The 23,903-nt window shown below is 37.5% G+C and overlaps 1 protein-coding gene across 3 annotated transcripts in view; it reads right to left on the bottom strand.

Annotated features, from left to right (window-relative positions):
• RPRD1A (regulation of nuclear pre-mRNA domain containing 1A) overlaps positions 1–23,903 on the bottom strand; it is a 43,003-nt gene that overhangs the window by 6,792 nt on the left and 12,308 nt on the right. For 2 of the 3 annotated variants that reach the window (XM_035550473.2, XM_035550474.2), the window contains exons 3-6: positions 23,513–23,619; positions 23,338–23,432; positions 22,225–22,351; positions 21,951–22,126 (exon numbers count right to left, since the gene is read on the bottom strand). In XM_035550473.2, the coding sequence (XP_035406366.1) occupies positions 21,951–22,126; positions 22,225–22,351; positions 23,338–23,432; positions 23,513–23,619 (505 nt within the window). Of the gene's footprint in view, positions 1–20,085; positions 20,798–21,950; positions 22,127–22,224; positions 22,352–23,337; positions 23,433–23,512; positions 23,620–23,903 lie in introns of those variants that run through there. The other variant, XM_035550475.2, reaches the window with a different exon arrangement.

Below are 23,903 nucleotides of genomic sequence, written 5' to 3'. Positions count from 1 at the left end.
ATTTTTGGCACTACCAGTCATAAAAGTAGGTTTATGAGATGATTATAAAAACTTATTTTGCTAATCAGAATCCCACTGATTTCATTAGAATCCTCACAGTTTTCATTACTTGACAGCACTGAATGTAATATTTTGTGAAACTAATGCTAAAAATGTAGATTCTACACCTAGATCAAGAGCATTTCTCTATCAAGTAAGTGCCAGGCAAAAAAAGCCCAATAATTTTTGATTGACCAGATACTACAGTCATCATGAATAATAAAAATGTGGGAAGCCCAAACAGGCTGTGCCCTGCATATCATATTTTCCCTTTCAACTGAAATAGGTTGAAACAGATTTTGATAGAGAGTTTCTACAATTATCTTACAGATGGGCTACAGCTAAAACCACTTGGAACTTAATGAGTACGCCTTCCCATTTTCAATGTTAAAATGCCTTTGATCTCTCATCTGATCACTAACACTATGGCATACATCAAAATACTGTGTGGCAGCAAATGCATAGCAAAGGAAAAAAAAAAAGGCCTGATTGCAAAGCAAGAATAGAAGATTCACAGAAAACACAAATATTTAATCTGCACTCTTGTCAGCCATAGAAAAAAAAGGTAAGGTGGAAAGCAACAATCTCATTACACAAAAGGAAAAAAAAAAAAGCTAAAAAGGCTTTTTGAATGTTCATGGCATGAGTATACAGAGGCATCTGTGCCTGGTAGGTAGATTGGATTTAGAACTGAGATCCTCGACTTTCCAGGCCAGTTCCGACCTTCCAGGCTCAGGTGCCGATGCGGGTGCTGCGTCTCGGAGCAAAGGCTTCTCACAAGCTGTCTGAACAGCACAGGCATCGCTAGCAATCTTCAAAGGTTCAGATGAAGGCAAGCAGCATGTGATATCTACATTTTAAAGTGCAGACACACAGTATTTATTCATAGGCTCCTCCTTATTAAAATATAACACCTCACCCAGCCTGGGTATTTATGCAAGGAAGATTGGCAGCTAGAACTAGAGGAGCCAGGCAAGCCTCTCTATCGATCCAGAAAATGTAATAGCTGGGCTAAATTTTGTGCTGTCTTTAAAAACCTGCCATGGCTCACATCCTTCACCAGTATGATTAAAGACTCATGCTGTTTGTCAGTGCTAAGGTTGAATGAAATCCCAGAACAACTTAGCATTTAAAGCACTAAACAGAGCCTGAATACATTTATGTGCATCATACACACAAAAAAAACAGACTTGAAAAATCGAGGACAGTCATGACAAGCTTAGGAAAGGAGCGACTCGGATAACCTTCCACTATAATTTTGCCCCCTTTACTTGAAAAGAGTTTTCTATTTTCTACAACTTAGCAATACTTCAGAACCTATCAGTTTGTCATTAGGCCTTACCACAACTGGCGTAAAATAGCCCTACGAGCAGCTACCCAGTGACTGCTTTGTTAATTTCTTGTTGTTCTATGCATTGCCTCATGCATTGCTTACTGCATGCTATTCAAACTCTGCTCTGTATACAGATTTACCAATATTCTTACAGGCTTGCTAATGGCATACTTCACCATTCATAAACATAACTGATTCTTCAGGACACTTCTTTGGGCAGGAAATGAGAAATCAAAATCAAATGCATTCTCTAATTTTGAATATTGGATTTTTCCCAATGCTGACAATTACCAAGAATGTAATGCTTCAAATCACATTTTTAAAATTAACTTAAAATATCATAGACTCCTCAGCTTGTGTGCTAATGAAGCAACAGGAAACAATGAACTCAGAATTTTGAAACCCACAAACTAAATTCGTGACCATCTCGGGATTTAAATGACTTTGTCATAGATGGTACCATTAACTGGTACCACTGCAGATCTTCAAACTGTACATTTCTGAGTGCAGCAGTAGTAAACGGGAACCAAGTATTTTACCAGGACATTTCCCATCTGAAGGGTGAATGACAGAAATGCAAAATCCTGCACAGTGGTCCCAATCTACTCTTCTTTGTCCAGCTCCTTCCAACCTAAACTCGGGTCTCAAATCTCACTCACCCCAGTCTTGACCCTTGGTCTCTGCCTCCATTCCTCAAATACTGTTTCCAGAACCAACTTCTTTGTCCAGCAAGGCTGTTTGGTGCCTCTCACCCCACCGTCATGCCTGTATTCTCACCCAATACAAACACTCACAACTGTTTTTTTTCCTAACTGTTCTGATTTTCTTCCTTTCTGGCTCCATGTGTGAATTCCTCCCTCTCCAATCCCGGTCTGCAATTACCACTTTGTCTATGAGTTTAGCTGCTTCTGGTTCCAGTTCCACCTATTTCTCCCCAATCTTTTACTCAGCCTGTCCCTGTTTTCTGCCTACATAGCATCTCTGTCAGACTTCTCTGTCACCTCATACCAGTTTTTGCTCCCATTCTCTTTGTCCAAATAAATTCCAGTTCCTCCCATTTCAATCCTACATGATGTTACATTTTTCTGACCACTCCCTTCCTTCTCAGCCATCTGATCTCTTTTCCTCCCATGGCCATGCTCTGTCCCCTACTCCATTCCTTACTGTACCGTCTAGTCCTAGACTCCTTCCTATTCTCTGTGGCCTGTGGTTCCACGTTTACAGACACTTGTCCAGGTTCTGCACACTCAAACCCATTGGCTTCACCTCCACATTACTTAGACTCACAGGAATCATGGACAACCCACCCACAGAAGAAGTGTCCAGCTCTCACACCAGGCACTTGGCCCATGGTCAGCTCACACAACAGTCATCTACAGCTGCAGTCACAGAAGTCTTCTTTAGCCCAAGCTGGAAAAGAAACTCTCTGGCAGAGAAGCTCTTCATGGAAGTCAATAATGTCTAAGAAGCCTCTGATGTGCATATTAAAAGTAAGATTTTTTTTCTAAAGGCTTGTAATTTCATTAAATTTAGGTTGATTTTGATTAGTATACCAAAATGTATGCGCCTGACAGAAAGAATAGTTTCCCCACTCCATAATACTTCGAGAAAGAACATTAATAATGTCATCTCAAATAAAAGATTTTTTTTTCTTTTCCTTTTTTCTTTTGAAGATTTTTTTATTACAAACTCATATTTAGCTTTATTCTTGAAGATTAATTGTGTTGGCAAAAAGTTGGTCAATGTTTCAGAAATTTGAAGCAAAAAAAACAGGGACATGTAGGCTTAATTACAAGCTGTACCACTAGGCTTACTTTATATTCACCTTCACTCAATCAGAAAAGGTCCACAGTAATGTATATAAATTTATAAAATAAATTACTATTTAAAGATACTAATTTAATTTGAGAATCTATTACAGGACAATGATTTAACTGAGATCATTTGAGGATGACAGATATGAATAGCAGTTCCTCAGGATGCCTGCTTGAGTTAAATTTGGTCTTGGTGTTTTATCATCCAACATGGAACTTTTATCTCGTTGAAAACTTAGCTGTTATAATAAACTTGAAGGTACCTACTTCCAAGAGATGCTTAAATTACACTAAATTCTTACGTTTCAAATTTTGACTAATAGCACGAGGTTCTGAAGAACTTCTGATGACAAGGAATCAAGCACTTAAGTAAAATTCTGCACAACTGAGCTCAAATGTTCAAGCAGATACTCTACAGATTAAAACACAGAATAGTTTTGAAAATAAGAAAACAAAAATGAAACAGCCTCAGGCTTCAAGATAGCTTCTTGAAGTTTCACCTATTCAAAAACAATCTGAAAGATATCCATATTAGAGGGTTCCACTTCAAATTGAATTTTTGTGGTCTACTGGAAAAAAACCATGTCCTTCACAATACATTTAGGAACAGCTGAGTAAAGTCCTCAGGCTCAAGTATTTACTGTACCAAGTGGCTGAACTTTACAAACTGTGCATCACACACATTCCTCTTTTCATGTAACCATTATGTGCAGGTCATTACAAAGGTCTCAGCATCAAATTCCACGTGTGCAATTCATCTTTCTAAAGCCAATGCTGTGGGTGTTCAACTGCAAAAACGGGGACTTTGATGTTCATTATTTAATGGAGACAAATGGACATCCAAGAGTATGAAATTTCTGTGAAGCCAAGACTACAAGTAACTATTTGTAAATCTGAGAAGGAAAGCAGCAGTTCACCTTACTAAGTAGGGATTTTCTGTGCTGGCCAAGAGACAAATGTTTCAGGTCCTTATCTCTTCTTTTGTCAGAGGCATATATATAAAGTAGAAGTAGCGAGACCTAGGTTTATTGCAGCAATGCTAAGTAATAGTAGCAGTCTAATCTGAGCAGCAGCAAATTTAAAGCAAGGTAATATACACAGCTTTTGCTACTGTACTGTAGAGCCACTAAATATTAACCTGTGAGCAAGGCAAAAAAAAATCATTGAGAAGTATGTGAATTAGAAGTGTTCTGCTGACCTGAGATTGGGTATTCACTGTATTTCAAGTGAAATAAACGTAAGTAATATAGATGGAGGACCTCAACTTTCTGCTACAATTGAACCAAATACTGTTGGCCTACCAGTGCAGGACTATCTGTGCAAAACTGATCATAGGACATTTTGAACAAGCTCTTTGAACTATTTTCACTTCTCTCAGTTTCCCATTTCATATACTACTTCTATCAAACCTGAAGAAACTGCTGTGAAGGATGACCAGAATATAATTCCTGAAAAGTCTTACCTGAAGCGCACATGGCTATTTCTTAACAGATTTTTAAATGTGCTTCTCAAAATATGACATGAAATGCCAGGGGGTCATCCAATCTGCGTATACTAGTAACTCTGATCAGCTAGACATGTTATTATATGTGTCAATTCATCGCACAATTTCATTAAGTAGGCTGATACATCCATTTTACAGATGTGGATTCTAAAGAAGATTTAGTGGCAGCTGAAAGATGAGCGTTCACGAGTCTGATTTACTTTAATGGCAGCTGAAAGCACTCAGCATCACTTGAGAAATGAAACTGTAGTTTACGTGACTAATAATTGCATGTGTAAAACAGACTGCACAGTAATTTTGTTTTTCTCTCCTTTCATGAGTGTGAAAAAGATCCTTCAAATGTACAGCTTAGTGATGGGTATGGGAGTGTGTGAAAGGCAGGACTGGATGGAAAGGGAGCACTGTGCAGCAGCAGCAGGTATTCTGACTTCTTGAAACTGTCCCTCTTATGTCCTGTGGGAACATCCAATGCAAACTCTACTATACATGAGGCAAAAATGCAACTGCAACTCACAGTCAACAAGAAAGGAGAAAAATATTTCCTAACAATGGGTATAAAATTCCATTATTTAAAAAAAACACAGTGCTTTAGTATTAAATTGAGAAAGTTGTGCGTAAGGGAACTAAAATCAGTTGAGAGCGTGGAGGAGCTACAAGAAAAAAACTCAAAATTTAAGTCTCTTATCAGAAAAACAAACAACAACAAAAAAACAATTTCAGGCAGCAAATTTGGCATACCCACCCATTTTTTTTTACATTATTTCCTCAACTCTGAATTGCTCGAGTAACTAATCTTATTTTATAACTAAAAGGGCACAAAAAGATTGCCAGGGTAAAAAAAATCATAAAGAAACAGAAGAAAAAGTAGCATCAGAAAGCAGGACAAAGAACAAGTAAAGAACATAAAAAAAAAAAAAGACATTTACAGTGTTTTTCCTGAAGTTTTCTTTCCCGTTATGAACTATTTTCCTTCCAAAAGCCTACAGCTAGCAATAACCCCATTAAAGCACATCTTTCTGTGATCCACTGATGAAAGAAAGCATGTATCAAAGGTTAGCAATCATTTCTGTCTAAAATGCCCAAGCTCTTTAAAGCATCTTTCATCCATTCAAGCCACCTGTACTTTGTTAAAAAGGTCTTTAAAATGATTGTCTTTGTTTATGTAAAAGCTCAAGTCACCTGTGGGTTTTGTTTTGTAGGCCTGGATTTCTATCCAATCATGGATAAATGACCTTTGAAGATCAGGTCATTAGGATAAAACAGTTAAATGTTGTTAAAGTAACTAAATATTTCATTACTAAGATATTTCTAAATAAAATCAGAGTAATTCAATAGACATGTTATAGAGTTAAACTGCAAATAAGGGAAAAGATTCTTTAGTTCTTTCCATTTGCATCCCGTTTTTTAATAAATGTGTAATTTTGGAATGGAGGGAAAGATAAGGAAGAGTCATTACAAAGTTTCAAATTTCAGATCTTCCTCTTAAAGACTGCAGTGACTGAGATTTCCAATTATGCAGTAAACTCTGGTACTCTTTTTCCTCAGTTCCCTTACTGTATTTCCTAAACTAATCCTTTTGATTTTCACAGTGCTGAAAAAAAAGAATTATACAAAGTAGTAACTAGTAGTAAATAGCCTAAATTCCTTGTTTTGCCATGTGCTTCTTGCACATCAGTATGCAAGTCACGTAGTACACTACCTAGTTCCTTGTTTTCTTCTTTTTTTTAATCACAGACATTCCAAATTTCTTATACATACAAAATCCACTCTCAGAAACTTGATATTATTTTAAATTGCCACCAAAGGTGCCAGAAATATTCTGGCTCTACTTCCATTTCTAGAAGCTCAAATAAAAAATTACAATCCTCTAAACTGTGCTTTTCCTTACTATCCCTTAGGAAAGTAGAAAATAGTAGTTTTTTTTGTTGTTTTTTGTTTTGTTTTTAAATCGGATTTGAGGTCCACACTACAAAATTACATTTCTCTCATTCCTCTGCTGAGGAATGCTTCAAATTCCCTGAGGAGAAAACAAGAACTGAAGTAGCAACGTAGGCTTGACTCTTGCTGAATAAGGGGGTTACCCTTCAATTTTTGGCAAGTTGAAGACAAATATACACGTCATCTAGGACGATTTAATAATTTTAAAAATACTTATTCATCTCTTCTCTACTTATTCAGTCCCTAAGACCACACATCCTTATGTCTCACAATGTCTCATATGTCTCACAAACATTAAGTTCAAAATAAAAAGACAAAAACAAACTAAGCCTACGATCTGATGACTGGGACTTCTGGGACTTTCATCAAGGGGAAGAAAACCAGCAGATCTAAATTTCAGGCAAGAGTTAACAGGGTTGGCTTCTGTGCCACAATGCTGCCTTGGGAGGCTCTAGGGCACAGCCAAACCAACCTGCCAGTGCATGTTTTAAGATTTGCGGTCCGCTGGACGTGACCAGTTTATGAACAATGTATATATGGGTATGAGTTTCCAACCTGCTCGGAGGTAAGGGGCTTAAGTGTCAGGCATGGGTATGTCACTTTGCTTTCACTCTGCAGTGCAACTCTCATGCAAAGTGCCCTGTGTAAAAGGGGAAACATGATAACGAAGAGCTCTAAATCCAAGGTATGTTTATGGTAAATGATTTAACCATGATCTATGATAAAACAAAGACTTGCACCAAATCTTGAGATGCAGGCTTCAAGATCAACTGTAGAAGTCACTATATAATCACAAAAATAGAAAAAAAATTTGGAAGGCCTCACCTTGTAAAGCAAAAGGTGATTTCTCTACTCGCACCTTGCAAAGCCACCTGAGTGGAAAACCAAGTTATCCAGGCACAGCAAGCTGCAGGGGCTGCGCAGGCTGGATGAGGCCCTCAGTCACGCCGGGGAGCTCTGGCACATCCTTGGTACTGCAAGGACACACCGAGCAAGTCCAGCACTGACTGAGGGAAGCAACTGCTGAAGGCACAGAGACAGCACCATCGTTCTTTCACGGCTGAAAAGAACCAACTACACCAACACACTTTTGCTCCTGTCTGGGGAAAGTGACACGCTCACAGCTGTGTTAGCACGAAGAGTCAAGGTGACATGGCTCAAACCAAACCAAACCAAACTAAAAAAAGCCCCTTCCCAACAGTCTTTAAAACCTATGTTGAAAGTTGCAACAGCGCAAGACGTATTTCATTACATTTCCAACAAACTGAACCAAGGAGGAGAAAGTTTGTCATGCAGTACGGCAAAAGTTGTGTGACATAGCATAAAGTTCTGCTAGGTACTGGAATATTTGAAGAAAAAGTATTGTTGAATACACACGTGCCTTGAAAAAGCCAGCAGCATACTTGAACAAATTCTGTATGCAACAGCTTGGGAGAAATCTTTTTTGCTGCTGAACATTCTGCACGCAGTACAGGTGGTATCTCCCACGGAAAAGGTTTTAATGCAAGTTCGGACCTCGTGTAGCTGTCAGATGAGTACAGCATTGCTCCCACCCACTGCTGGACTGTGAGCCTGCCGCCCGCTGTCCCTCACTGCAGTTCACCTTTGCATTAACATTTTGTACTGATAGCTGTTTTTATTGGAGCTCTAATTACATTCAGTATTTCTAAGCAACTTTCTCCTACTGATACATAGGCACTTGCTCACATCAGAAAATACACTCGCTTTAAACCTTAAGTCACATAATTGTTTTCTGAAAGTAATAATAAAAATACATATTTAAATGCTAAGCATTTACCAGTTATATCTAATGAAGCAAATTTTGAGATTGTGCTCAGCATTTTAAAACTAAAGATAGCTAAAACCTAGATCACACGTCTCAATCTTTATTACTTTTGCTTTTTAAGAGCAGCTACTGTAAATATTTACAGATAACTCCAAAACTGAAGTTCAAGTCATCAAGATTGTTTTACAGCCCACACATAGAAATACCCTCGTGGGCCTACAAATTAATCTTTACTGTTGAACAGAAGAGTAAAGTTACAACCTACAGCTGCTGTCGTGCAGCACAGTTTCCCTGAGCATGTTGCATGAAAAGAACATTACTCCTCAGCTGACTACAGTGGCTGTTATCCAGCACGGCTTCAAGGATTTGGGACTAGGATATTTGCCAAGTTGTAGAAGCACAAGCAGAGCACGGAGGACAGAAATGGAATAAGTGAGATGCTCCCAGTAAGCACAGTGACAGGAAGCTTCTTAATCTCGAACCTTAAGGTTTGGAAAAAACAAAACAAAGTGTTTTTTTTTTTTTTGCATATATATCAGAACTACTTGGCTCGAAAGCAGTTGCATAATCCTGTGGAGTCCAATCCTACTAGCACTGATTAGCCTGTTATTAAAGAAGGATTCCTCTATGACTCAAGAATTAACATTAAGCATAACAAATCTACTGGACTGTGGGCTTGTGAATAAAGGAAGATCTCTGTGTTCCACAAAAATGTCTTGGATGCTTCTCAGGATGTGGCAGAAGACACGAGTCAGCCAGGAGGAAAATATATATAAAGGTGCTGCTTTCTTTCTGGAAATGCTGAGAACAAGGGGTACAAAATTGTAGAAGAAAGAGCCTGTTCCATTTTCAATGGCACAGGAATGACTCTCTCTTACAGGCATTGCAGCAAGAGAAATCATTAACAGTCCGTATAAATCACAGTTGAGTCAAAAAACAAAAGGAGCAGTGATTTAAAGATTACTTTCTGGAGTTTAGCCTGGCCACACCAAACTTCTTGCTGCAATCCGTATTTTAAGACAGCATGATGGCACAGTAAGAAATCCAGAAGACAGCATATTCTTGAGAGGAACACATCGGAAAAGGAAATGGACGTGCACTGGAAGAAACTGCAGTAGAATGCAGCTAGCTTCTCAGATGGTGTAGCACGGCCAGTTTGTGCAGGTTCCCCTGCAACAAACCAGCGTGCACAGTGACTGTACTTTGGGTTTGTACCTGCAACAGCATTTTGTGCTTTATTCCACAATCATTCAGCCTTGGGGTAAAAAGGCTTAGAGATAACATGGCTTAGCAAGATCAGCTGGTTTCTTCCACAGATATTATAAATAAGGACTTGTCACTCCTGCATCTTCAGGTAATGCCATGGCTGAACTCTGTAATCGTGTTGTGATTGAAAGAGCAAATTAATACGTATATACATAGACAGAATTTAATTCCCTCCACAGAGGTCATACCTACTATCTTTCTATGCCAAATGATGAGTTTCTCTACTGGAAACAGCACTCATTTCACTACACAGCCCGTGAAAGCAAGCACAAGAAACACCTGGCTTTCAAGATGGTATGCTAAACTGCTTTGCTAAGCAGTCAGTGTATGCAATGCTCATGTGAGCGGCACAATTTTCATATTTAAGCTGTTTAAAACCAAAGGTTGCTTAATATATCACTGGTTTAAAAATCAAAAAAACTAAAAATTAAATAAAATTCAAAAAAAATTAAAAATTAAAAATTAAATAAATAAATGCCGCTGCCACCACCAGCCCCAACAACAAAGTTTTCCTAGGACAGAAGGCAGAAAATGGGGAAAGAAGAAAACATTTTACTGGCTCTCATGCAATTGTTGCTTACATTGGTTATTATGGAATCATGGCTGGAAGCTACTCATCAACTATCAGTTTAACTAAAACCCTGTTGTTGTTGCCTTTTTTTTTTCCTGGATGTTAAATGATTATCAGAATCTGGTAGGCAAAGCAACCCCGAAGGAAGTTAAGTACAATGATAGCACAGATTGCTTATCTATCAAATATACTGACCTTAGAGATGAACCACCACTTTCTGACCATGGTTCACTACGGCTGACAGATGTTAATTATATCCATAAGATAACAGCAGCTTTAAATGAGAGATTTTAAGTTTCTAGAACACCTCTAGAATTTAACCAGGTTTCATCTCGATGCTGTGGTCTCTTAGGCAACAAACAGCACCAGATTCAGCTTCACTATTGTATTGATATGTAGGATGACAACCAAAAACCAGGTGGAGAGGGGGGTGGAAGAGGAGATTCTCTAAGAATACAACATTACCAGCATTTTCTTACTGGCCGCAGCACAAGGGAAAAAAAGGAGTAAGTGATATAAGAAAAAATAAATAACGCAATGAAGCAAATTATAAGTAGTGAATTAGGATGCAGTGCAGGAAACAACTGAATTCCTATCTTCTGCCCTTGCAGAATCATTCCTCCTACTCCAGTAGTCACTAGCAACCTAGATATAAGTTACATTAAAATGTCGTGTTTGAAACATTACGAAGTGTAAATCTTGCAGGAGTTCTACTGTCTATTACATCTTCTGCCTTCTGCTGTCCTTGTAATCAGAAGGGCTTATGTTTATTCAAATCAGGACAGCTCAAAGGCTCATTTTAAAGAAGTTACAATTAACACTCCGCACAGAATTCAAGAACTCACTTGCAGGCAGAACTCTTGAACCCCCAAAACTATTAGGCTTCTACCTCCTTTGCTGTCTCATGATATAAGTATTTGGGCTGGAATAAAATGAAACTTATCTGAATACTATTGACGTAAGAGAAACAAAGGGTGAAATAAAAAATGTTATTAGGAGTGGAAAGGGATAATAAGTGCCTAACATTTGAGGAACTAGAGCAAAGGAAACATCTACTTGACCCTTGAGACTGCAGTCAGATGTAAATCTTGTTTCTCCAACAATCTTTCTTCTCCAACTTTCTTTGCTTTGTTCTACTGCTATTTTATTGTTAACGTGTTATTTTTAGTAGCAACTTCAAAATAAAAATATTTTGAATGGTGAACTCAAAGCTCAAACACTTACTACCAAACTTTCAGCTCTGCATCTTTGAAAGTTTAACCTTCTCTTGCAACGTAGTAACTGACAAAGCAGCCACTACACGTTTTCCACAAAGGGAAACATTCAAGTTGCAGCAGATCAAAGGCTTCATTTTACAATGATTTCTACTAGTTATCAGTTGTCTACATCTAAATCAAGGACTCATGGACTACCTTCAATACTTCAGGACTTATGCTAAAGATACTGATTAATATTCCAGCCGTCTGGCGCGCATCTACTGCAACTTCTAACATTTGTTTTAAAAGTATGTGCATTCTTCTGATTTCTTTGCTTTCCCCCCTCACCCTCACTTACAAATGAGACGTATGCTGTGGCAAGCACACCCAGCTAGGTAGAGAGAACCAATGATCACTTTTGCACTAAGAAACTACTCTGAATCTGGAGCCAGGTAATGTTGCTAAACAGTCATTTATGTCTTCAGAGTACTTATTTTGACTGCTAATAAAAATGTAATTTTCTGCCTAAAAAGTCACATTACCTTCCTCCTCTGCCTATGCACCTCAAAAATACCATTCTCATTGGCCTAAAATATTTTTTTTGTTTGTTGTTCATTTTTTGTTTGTGTGTGTACAAGTGCAAAACCCAAGTCATTAAATTTTCCTTTGTAACACTTAGATATTCAAATGTCCCAGATGTTCCCGTTTAAATATGTATTATCCCACTTCTAAATGAAGAAAAGCTTCATTATGTGAAAAAGCTACAACTTGTTTTCCTTCATTTTCTTGATAGACCATTGGAATCGATTTGATAGCTGTTTGAAAGTTTTTCCAAGTCGATTTGAATTCATAATGTATTTCTAAAGTACCATAGCACTGAGAACACACTGTGAGGTCAACTTCACAGACAACGAAAATTAATCAGAAAAGTGCTTTTGTGAAAATAAACAAAGATTTCACCTGTTACTGAAAACAGGCAAGAGAAAGCAGCTAGCCAAGTTGAAGAAAGCAGCTCAAAACACCAGCTCTTCAGACTAATGCTGTCAGAAGAATACTGCTTCCATCCTATTGCATGCAAACACTTTCACCCTCAATAGCACTATTTTTTCAAGATGATACAACACAGTGGTAAAAGGATGTTTAGTGAATAGTGATGCTATTTGATTCCTATAAACAGCTAACCCTCCCAACCCCACACGAGTTAGCTCAGCTCTCCATCCCACTGTATCTCCCAGCCAGTGTGTCCTGTACAGTCCTCCCAACCCTACCCCAACCCCTTGATGTCTTCTACATCCCACAAGGATTGTTTTGGCAAAGAATATCAGAGGCTACGGCTGGTTCTAAGCTACACACACAATGCCTGGAGAGCAGGCTAAGGGAGAAATGCTACTGAGATAGTCCTTTGGGCCTCTCTACTATTTACAAAACTAAATTTGCCAAATGTAAGGAACTAAACTATTTTTGTTTCCCTGTCAAATGAAAGAAGAATTGATGGACTGTCCACATGACTGCTTTGGTCTTGCCTCCTGAGAAATCAACACTTACAAGCCTACTATAATAACAATACACGCTTCCCTTTTCCACCAATCACTGCCAGCAGCAGCTGGAACGCGCTAGAAAAATGTTTTGTACTCTCTAACCAAGTCAACTTAATGCACTTTTTATCTGGGAAATACATCTTCATACAATATAACAGAAAAAAACTCCAAGACAATGTACAGAATTTGTATGTCATCCTGTGTTGTTTCCCTGTATTCTATTTCGCCTTATTCCACCATTAGTCCACAGCATTCCAGATTTTGGCAGTGGAAAAGCTTTAAAAACTCAGAAGTAGACTAATTCAGTATTCTTTTAGCAAAACTGATACACGTTTCAACTGTTTTAGCAGAAGCAAACATACTCTGGCCTTTCTTTTGGTCTAAAACTGAATTTTAAGGCAAGCATAAGGACCACTTTACACCCTTACCAGGTGATGGGGAGCACTCCTATGAAAAAAGACTCTGATATCTCCCTTTACACAGCTACCAGGCTGTGAAACTAACTTAGCAGGTGTTATTGTGGAATATATTGCTTTCTCATTGCTGCTGAAATTGCCTTACTTGTTCATTACATCCCCTAGAGTAACCAATACATACAGCTTCAAGAGACAATGAGTAATGAGTAGAGTATGAGTTTTACTCTATTCAAGAGTAATGAGTGCTGGTGTTTTTACATGGTCCTCAACCACGTTTTAATTCATAGCCTCCAAGTTGTTTTTCCCACTCTCCCTCTTATATGGTACATACTTCTCTCCATCAGGGAAATCATAGAATCATTTAGGTTGGAAAAGACCTCTTAGATCATCAAGTCCAGCCATACAAACATAGGTATGGAGAAAATAATCCACCTTCTAAGACAACACATTTTGAAATAAGATGCTAGGAAAAAATATGTGTATGTATAAACATATTATCATAAAAATCTCAGCTTCCAATTGCAATCAAGGCAAAAATGAACACTTGTTCCAGGTAGTTGCAGCAACACTGAAAGCCCTGCAGTTCTCTTCATCCCTATGGCATCTCCTCCAGCACTGATTCAGAATACATGTTGTGTGCATTTCCAGTAAGAAGGTAAGACTTCCAGATAGACTTTTCTAGAGAAAAAAAAAATACCATCATTCTTAGAATTTGATTTTCAAAATCAGGTCGGTCTTAAACTCCAGGTGCTACCGACAAGCTGAAATGGGAGATTCTTCAAAACTATTTCATCTGCATGCTTTAACAGAAATATAATGCCAGAGAATTAGAATAAGAATTAGATTTTTCAGCAAGAGCCCCGATAGGAGAAGCATCATATCCCCTAACAGCTCTCATCTTCTCAGCTGGCATCCTTGGACTACTGCTCCATGAACTGACCCACTTCATCAGCACTATTCTTTGAACTCTCCTTAAGCACCACGACATTATTTTATTACACACACGGATTTTATTCAAGTAAAATGTCTCAGGGGTAACAGTGACAGACATTGGTGTAAATGTAATGGTTTTTATTTATAAAATTCAGTTTGTTTGAATCTTCCTAAACAGTATTTCTGCCCTCTACACTGAGCCTTAGTTGATTAGTTGAAGGGATACAGAAGGTACTAACTCCCACAATCTGCTACCTGAGAAAGTAGTAGAGGTTTCTTAACAAAAATTCTTTGGAGAGCTACTGGTCTAACAAGCTGACCCCAGTACCACTATGTCTTGAACTACCTGTCAGCTTTTGTAGTTATTAATAGCAAAGTTGAAGGTGTCCTCCAATCAATCAGTAGGTATTTGAAAAGAGCATACAGACCGTAAAAGATGTATGAAATGGTCACAACAAACCTTGTGACTAGTTTAGTCATGAATTTGAACCAGGGAAACAAAATAGTTTAGCTACCTGATTAAAGCAGATCAGCTATGAACTCAAAATAATTTGACATCAGAATTACTGAAACTAAGAACTACCCTTCTCTGTGTCATTCAAGATTCAGATGAACTCTTCAAAATTTTTGTTTTCAGTGAGATTTTGCACATAACCAATGGACTGAGTGACAGATTAATTTCAATTCAACCTCTGCATTTAAAAACACATGGAAACTACATTGTCCGTTCACATCCCAAAATATTGAAGTGTTCTAGAACAAGAATGCATTCTTTAAATACAAACTTTTTGTCATAAAGATATCACCTATAGTTACTAATCAAGTTGCACCAGTTGACATTTCTTCCAGTAAGAACCAGCTTTCTCCTACACAGGCATTGAGATATGCCTAATAACATGAGGTAATTCCCTATTTCATTATAGGCTTTGAAAATATTTGCTATTTGCCATCTCAGACTCTTACAGAAGAGAATGAATTATTTTTCTATGTGTACGTGAGGACATATAAATATTACCACCCTGCCCAAGATCTAAAGTGGATGCAAATTTTCTTTAAAATGCCATCTCAAGCACACACTGTAGACTGTTTCCTTGCTGTGCACAAATTCTTCAAAAGTTACTAGCCCCGTCCACGAATGTATGAGTGCTGTTAAGCTCTGCACCAGATTTTAGGCAAAACACTTTTTGTACCTAACAACACGCTGCTTTTAAGTGGAAACATCTCAAGTTTGTATCTAAGATGGAACAAAATCTGCTTTATGTTGTTTCAGCAAGGCTGACAGAAAAAGGAAGCTGCTGTTCTAGCCGTTTATCTTCTTTCTTCTGTCATAGATACCTAGTAGCACCTCTCATCAGCCCTTACAACCAAGCAGATCATTATCAGAAGTGCAGTGAAACATGAGGTCACAGTCAAGAGTAACTTGAGTACAGTGCTTCCTTTTTAACTGCATACAGACGCTTGAGGACAGACAGGGAGGGAAGGGGTGTAAAAGCAGGGTTTATAGTTCTGTTCACTTCATATTTACAATAAAGAAAAAAAGGTTCCTAAAAAAGTTTATCAGCCCTATTGAGAAAAACATCTGAAAAAGTCTAGTTTGAACAGCATTATTGTGGGAAATTAGAACTTGTAGTTAAGACTACACATTTTCTACAAACTACATGGCCATCACTGACAGAAATATGTGCTACAGTTTCAATCTTTAAATGTTTTTTTGTTTTTTTTCTTCCAGCAAATAAGTAGCTGGAAGACACAAAGAACATCTGCTGAAGAACACACCAAAAAGTGTCCAGTCTCCAGCTGTCCTTCAACACTGAAGGAGACGTTCTAGCTGGAACACACTGCACTGATTATTCCATATTCACTTTCCCATCCTCTCAGGTGTTTATTTACACAAAAAAAGGAATCCATTACATACCTGCAAAATTGTTCTTCTGAAGATGACAAATAGATCCATTCATTTTGGTTAACAGGATCAAGTTTTTGGCTTACAACAGCCAGGAACATTGCCTAACGGACTTGTTATATACAGCAAGTCCTACCTAGATATGACCATTGTCTTCCCCCTGTATGTTTATAGTGTGGAATTCAAGAAGTACCTCAGAGTATAAGTACCTGTACTTGTTTTTTTGTTGTTTTTGTTGTTTGATTTTTGTTTATTTTAAATTAGAAGTGTAAGCTGCAGAGTGAAGTTTAAAAAACCCACCCTAATAACCAAAAGGTTATTCTTATTTTACAAGGATGAGCAAAGTACAACCTACAACCTGTCCGATCTGTTAAAAAAGCCAGGATTTATACTCAAAGTCACTAGTAATTCAATTTAGAAAGTAGAAGCGTCAAATGTCTCTGTTATACTGAGTGACAGAGAACTCTGAAGCCTAACACTTTCAGCTACAAATTGAGAAATTATGTATCATGGTATCTCAGACTCCAGTCGTTGGTTAATATAAAAACATTTTTTATTGGTCAAGCACGGAGAGGTTATAAGGTGGTTATGAGAAATGGAGCAAATAAATATTATTCTCATAAAATAGGTACAGCACGGAAGAACAAAATTCACCGATGGCTTGACTTTTCTGCATTTGACATATGAGCTGCAGTCCTCCACTCTAGTCCAGCACATTACTTCTGCAAAAGTTAACCTTTCCAACTGTATCTCCTGCCATTTCTTGGTATAGAAAGAAAACGTTCATGGAAACATACGAACAGCTACATTTGAAAAATAATTATCAATCTGTAAACATGCTTAGCAAGCCTAATTCTATTGCAGATAAGAGATCATTTCCCTCCCGTTCTTTAAATTCTAATCTAGTAAACCTTAAAAAGAGATGAGTACAGCAGTGATGGCTGAATTTTGTCCAATTGCCTTCAGATAGATAGTGCAAACTCACTGATCTTGATATCTTTTTTGAACATTGAACATCAGTGATTTAACTCAGTAAAGGACTTCCACTGTGCAACTCAAGAGGAATAGAGCCTCGAGACATTTACACCACATGACACATCTCAAGTGGTCAGTGTGAGGAAGGGCTTTGAACTGGTCTACACCAATCTCTAAGCACAGGGGTCTGTTTCGGAGTCCTATTTCATTTTGTACAGGGTATAACTACAATAAAGTGAATCCACCATTCATCAGATTCTTAGTTTACAATCCTCTCCTGATGGAGAACAGCAACATACATTTCTCAAAGAAAAACAGTAAAGATTACTTGACATTGGCCCACAAAAGAAACGAAAGTTCTAGTGAAGCCTTTCCTTTTTTTTTTTTTTCCTTATAAAGAGATCCAAATTCATGCTCTCCTCAGCCCATGAATATTTTAATTGACCACCTCTTTCTGGAGAAGTCATACTACCCTGAACTAAAAGCATTCTCAACACAGATTCAATTCCCTCAGCTTTACTCCTGAATAGAAATAAACGTGATGATTCACGATGTCAAGAGACCACAGTATAGAACAACTACTTGATATCACTACTTAGAGAGACTTATGTTGCCAAGAAAGTATCAGAGTATCTTAAATACTCAGAACAGTCCTGATCCAGTATGGACAAACCTTCTTGAAAACATCCTGGTATTTCCCAGCTAACCATTTTGTAATCATTGCGCTACTAACAATAGTTACAGCACAGCTTGGTTCTAATTCAAGATTAACCTGTGGTTCTGCCACTCTCAGGGATTTGTACACCCCCTACAATGCTAAAACAAAAACATCCTAAAACAAAAAGCAATGTAGGATTCATGCTACAAATTAATCTTCCTCAACCTCAACCAAAACACAGCAAAAGACTTTAGCTGCTCAGCTGCAAAGTTACAAATTAATTCCAATCATTTCAAGTGGACTTACGAAATTAATGACTGAATGTATCACCCTAAGTTCATTTGGCACTGCATGAAACAAGCTGACAAAAATGTACTAGTGTAGTATACTAGTACTAGTGTACTAGAGTATAAGGGATCTAAAGAAAAAAACAGCAATGAAAGCACTACACTACCTGTGATGCCTTTACTGTTAGCCAAGGCCATGGTGAAAAAAGTAGACTGTAGCATCAGTCCCGTCTTGTACTAAGAAACAAATCTTGAACATCAAAGGCCTGTTATAATATACCACTACCACCCCTGACTTCTTTATTTAACGTATTTGAAACATTAAGCTGGAACTGAACAAAGCAAAAAAGCCTTCAACTCCAGGGCTGCAGGCTGGGATGAGAAACTGCTTGCTGTTTACCCATAAAATTCAACAACAAAATTAAAACTTTTAGGAAGACAATTTAAGTTATATGGAGCCATAAAGCTCAACCATTAAATAAAAGTGCATTGAACATATTATATTCTCTCAACATGCTAAGAAACCGCAATTATAACCAGATGTGAGAGTGTAAGGATGTGAATATTGTTTATATAGCTGTATAAAATATGGAATGCAAGAAAACAAACATCTTAATTAAATGCAAGCTGCTGAACCACAGCAGGCCTCCTAGCACAGCATTTCCTCCATAAAAACTTGGATTTTGTGAGAAAAATATTGCCAAATTTAAGGTGGTAAGTAGTTATAAACCTTATGTAAGAACTTGGGTCATACAGCATATGTTAAGTGTAGCAATGCTATGTTTTTCCTAACAAACAAAGATGAGAGCAGGCTGTCTTGAAGCATTTTTCTAGGAAAAGGTAGTATTACCTCCTGCCCACGCTTGTAAGTCATGTATGATTCCACATTACCAAAGCCTTTATTTGAAATTTAGTAAGAGCCTACAATGAGACTGTGGAAGTAGCAAAAGCAAAGCAATAGTAAATCAAGATCTTCTCTTGTTTATGTCATCTCTGTATTTTTAAGGTCATGTTCATTCTAGAAAACCTACAGCACAGTCTTTATCACATAGTCATAAGGGCACCTTGATTTGTGTATAGCTAGTTCTCTGTTCCTGCACAACATAAATATCTCTTCCCCAGCCTTCAGTGAGACCGACAAATTAATCAACATTTACATACAAAAACTGTGGAATGGGCAAAGGGGCAGGATGGGGGTGCAACAAGGAGGCAGAGAGGGAGGAATGAATCAAAGTAGAAAATAGAAAATATTAATTCTCAAGGTTCTGGAAAAAAAAATGTTCCTACGAAATCTTTCTGCAAAAGTGTCCATTTTCTCTAAGATAGAAATACACCTAGCTATAAATCCCAGGTAAGTTTCCAGATACAACTGTACCTCAAATATTTATACTTCTTTAAAACTTACAAAGGTGAAGGGAAAATGCCCTTTAGGACAATCCTAAATTTGAGGGGGTTCCTGAAGGGGCATAAGAGCAATTATAAAATATATCTCCGCTGTTACCTGCATAGATTTACCTCAATAAAGTTCTTTACTGTACTTGTGAAGGACAATTTCTACATCCACCACTCAGCATTTCTGATGTTAACATAAGCCCAGTAACTACAGTGTAAGTAAAAGAGCTGAAGTCTGACAAAGTCTCGTTCTCACAGCTCTTTGCTTTTGGTCATGGCAACTTCAATGCAAGTGACACCCAGATTTCTGCATTTGGAACTTGGAATGATTTAACCAGAAGGACTTGTGAATTTTAAGAACAACCACGTGAAAGATTTAATCTTGAAGAAAAAGGAATGGCACTGGATAAATGCTCATCCATCTCAGGTATAAATTCAGTAATGTTTGTGAGAAGATAGATGACAATAGCAGAGGTTTAGTATGAGTAGTTACAGGATTCCTCCCCTTCAGTTTTCAAAAAACAGACAATACAAGATTTTGATTCTTAAATTTATTTTTAGCAGGATGTGTGTACTAATGGATGGTGACATCATTAGAAGATAGGTCCATGTCCACCACCTGCAACAGAAGCTAGACAGATGTTAAAGAAAACATAATTTAAGAGTTAAAAACGACACTACTTACCCAGAGCAGAGTTATGAAAGTCACCTACTAAGCAGTATGGTTAACTTCTGGTGTAGACATAATAGCTCATATTATTTATCTGTTGTCACAATTTCCTGTCAAGGTTCAATGCTAATGCATACATTACCTTGATTTTGATGGGAATCATTAAGTTCTGTTTAGAAATAACTATTATAACAACTCCTATTAAAAAAAATAAGGTACTAATACAAAGATTGGTTATTCCAAGTTACTTACCTGTAAATTTTCCTCAGAAGATAAAAGACCTGCAAATTTAGGTCTAAAGCTCTAGTCTAGAGTTTAAAGACACCAAGAATTCTCTGGAAATTCAAATTCTATTAAACCAGGTCAACAGTAGGTAACATCTCTCAGTTTCACTAAGAATGCAACCACTTAACGTTTCCTGTTCTTTCAGGTTCCTTTGTGCAGTTGGATCAGTTGCTAGTGCCATCAACGCTACCATGCGTACCATCTATCTTATGTGAAGTTGGTTGATATTCTTCCCCCTCAGGTGGGGATAAATACAGTGAAGTTGGCAGGAAAAAGCTTCATCAATTGCTTTTCTGTGAGGCACAGAGCAAAGGAAGTCAGGAAACAAGAGCAGCCTAGGAATGACATAACTTCAGATGCATCATGAACAGCATTTTCCCAAGCCAAGACACAAGATCTGACTGAACTCAAGTTATGAGGTTACAAAAGCATAAAGAAACCAGAGACCAGAGTGAAGAAAGTTTTCCTGATAGGCCTGTATGACATGAAACCTGAAAAGCAATTATTCGTGCACAACATAAAGATTATGCATATATGCCACAGTTACTGGGCATTGCAACTGTACAGCTATTTTCCCTTGCAAAACAATGTAGCTTCATGTTTATTGCTCTATTACCCAACTCAGGGCTGGAACCCACGTCTCAAAGTTTAGAGAAGGGATTTGGGAAGCAATGGATGTGAAATTATAGACCTATAGGTAGAATATTCACTAGGGGGGTTGGCAGTATTATCCAATAGAAAAACAAAACAAGTGAATGGTAATAGTGAGAAATGGAGTAACTCAGTAGATCATCCACTCATACTGAGCTGTTCACCCTGCTTCCCTCTTTTTTAAATGATTTGTCCTATCCTACTGGTCCCAGTGCTAAAAATGCTGCTAGTCAGTTGTATTAGAGGCTATAGAGCCTAAAATTATGTTTTACTGAGATTAATGGATACCCAAGTCAAGTTAAAAAAGTTATGTAGAAGCCAGTAATTAAATTCTTATCCTTTAAGTGACTTCACAAACCTCTGACTACCAGAAAGATCAAGCCCTTTCACACAAAGGATATTATTATACCATGTAATACAGTTAAGACTTACAACAACAAATAAAAAGAACAAGAAAAAGTTAATTCTACATGGAGTAAAGTTTGTACCATTAAGGGTAAGATTTTCTACCTGCACACGTAAAACTAAGCCTTTACATACTGTGCAGACCAAACATGCTAAAACACAGAAAGACAAACACTGAAGTGATTGAAGTGGCAATAGTACCTAACGTTGAGCTGGTTTATAGATTTAGAATACTAGAACCAAATAAATCTCATTAATAACATGCTGGAAACAAAGACCTAACTGGCAATTAAATATTTATCTTTGGAGAGAAAAGCTGTTTAGGCAAACTGAAAACATTCACAAGATCAAGCTAGAGCAAAGAATGGACTAAAACAAAACATTACGCACTTCCAGCTTATGTTCTTTCTCTGCAAGGAATTCTTTTTGACATCGCAGGAAGTCTGACAACATTCGAGTTAGCTGTTTTCTATCATCTATTTCAGCTGCCAACCTGCCATTGTAATCCGCCAGCAACATACATGCATCATCTACCATTTTGGAAAGTTGCTCTCCAGATTCCTTATCTAAAAAGCAAACAGAGAGAAAGAGGTAAAGCATGATTTCATTCTATGTTGTTGAGTTTGCACAGCAGCATTTCAGTTTCTAGATCCCCAACCCTCACCTGTTATCCTGTCTAATAGGGACACATCTTGGACCTCTAGAGGCAAAGAGGCTATTCTCTGATGAACTGCTGCATCCCCAGAGGCAGCATTTTCTAGTTCTTGTAACGCTCTAATGAGATCTGTGGTCTGAAAAAAGCATGGAAGATTGAGAACTAGTTTAAATAAACAAATCCTAGTAAAAAACAGTATATCACAAGTCTATGGAATCAATTTGATGGCATTTTTAAGAGCATTTATGGCATCAGCATCATATCAACATTCTATCCCCTCTCAAACAAAAAAAAAATACAAGTTCTCAGAAGAATGTTTCAGTGTTCCTAGTTTTAAAGATCACTTTCCTAAAATAGATTTTTCATTGAAATTCTTGGTATAGACTACTTATCTTTGTTACCACCCTGGAAACCAAACGACAACCTAAAATGAGAACCAATCAGAAGTAATGCTAAAATCCTAGTACGGACAAAGCAAGATATAGTACATATATTCTGCTTTAGTGTCAAACTGACTGAAGCTACAGCATGCTCAATGTTTTAACTCCAACTTGCAGCCTGAAATACTTCAAAGCAAAGTTTGACAAGGCCTGAAGATGAATACTGTCTACAACTCTTTGGTGTATTACACTTCACAAACGGATAGCAAATGACAGGATAATTTTCTAACTACTTCTCAGAAACTTTAACTAGAAAGCGTTGCAAAGCCAACAGATCCTTTTTAGTCCTGAAAAAAATCAATGTAATGTTAAGCTATCTTTTCATAGAAGAATGAAGATTCCCAGCATGAGATATCTTCAGGAAACAAACTTATATAGCCAATAAAATTTATCTTACCTTGATGTGAGAAGGTTGTAGGGACAGGTAAAAAGCACAGCAGTCTCTCTCCTTACAAAGCTAATACAGGTCATAAAATATAACTGAGCACAGTACTGGGGTAATCTTGCATTGCCTACTGGGGCAAAGTTCAGTCACTTGGACTAAAGAAAGGGGTATAGTCACCCTTGTCCATAAAAAGTAACTAATTAAAAAGAAAAGCAGAGACCCACTGAAAAACAAGAGTAGCTGAAAATTCTGTATCAAAACATACTCAAATACAGCACTCTATAGATGTTCTTTTACCTGTGGAGGGTCAGTGGGAGAACTTCGAGGTGAACAGTTATTTTCATCAACTTTTATCTGTTCATACGTACGCTTCCTCACCTTTCTGTCTCCATCTAAATGAAAACAAACTGAGATGTTATTTCTCTGATTCCTCAAACAAGAGACAGTTTTCATACACACACAAAATACTTACACAAAGCTTGCCTAAGTTGTTCTAATACATCGTTTTCATAAACAGACCTTTCTTCCCAGATAGAGAGCACTCGGCCAAGGTGCTTTTTACAACTTTCATCAGACTCACTGTTGCAAGGAAAAAAGCAAAAATCAGCACTAAGTAAAAGTACAGCACAATCATACTACAGTATGACTATCTTTCACAGAAGGATCTTGGCATACTTTATCAACATCAAAGAGAAGTTTAATAACCTCAGAAAATAACAAAACTACATTTTACAGAAAAGAGACCAGTTCAAGATGTCTTCGCAAGCACAACAAAGTAAAAAGTCAGCGCCCAATCCCTTGTTTCTATTTGTTTGCTCAGTCCATACTAGGTCTGTACCCCTGTTAGATAAACACTGCAAATA

The sequence above is a fragment of the Cygnus atratus genome, chromosome 2 (genome assembly GCF_013377495.2).
Source record: "Cygnus atratus isolate AKBS03 ecotype Queensland, Australia chromosome 2, CAtr_DNAZoo_HiC_assembly, whole genome shotgun sequence".
NCBI lineage: Eukaryota > Metazoa > Chordata > Aves > Anseriformes > Anatidae > Cygnus > Cygnus atratus.
Note: the sequence above shows the minus strand (reverse complement) of the source record. Positions and strands in the feature narration are given on the sequence as shown.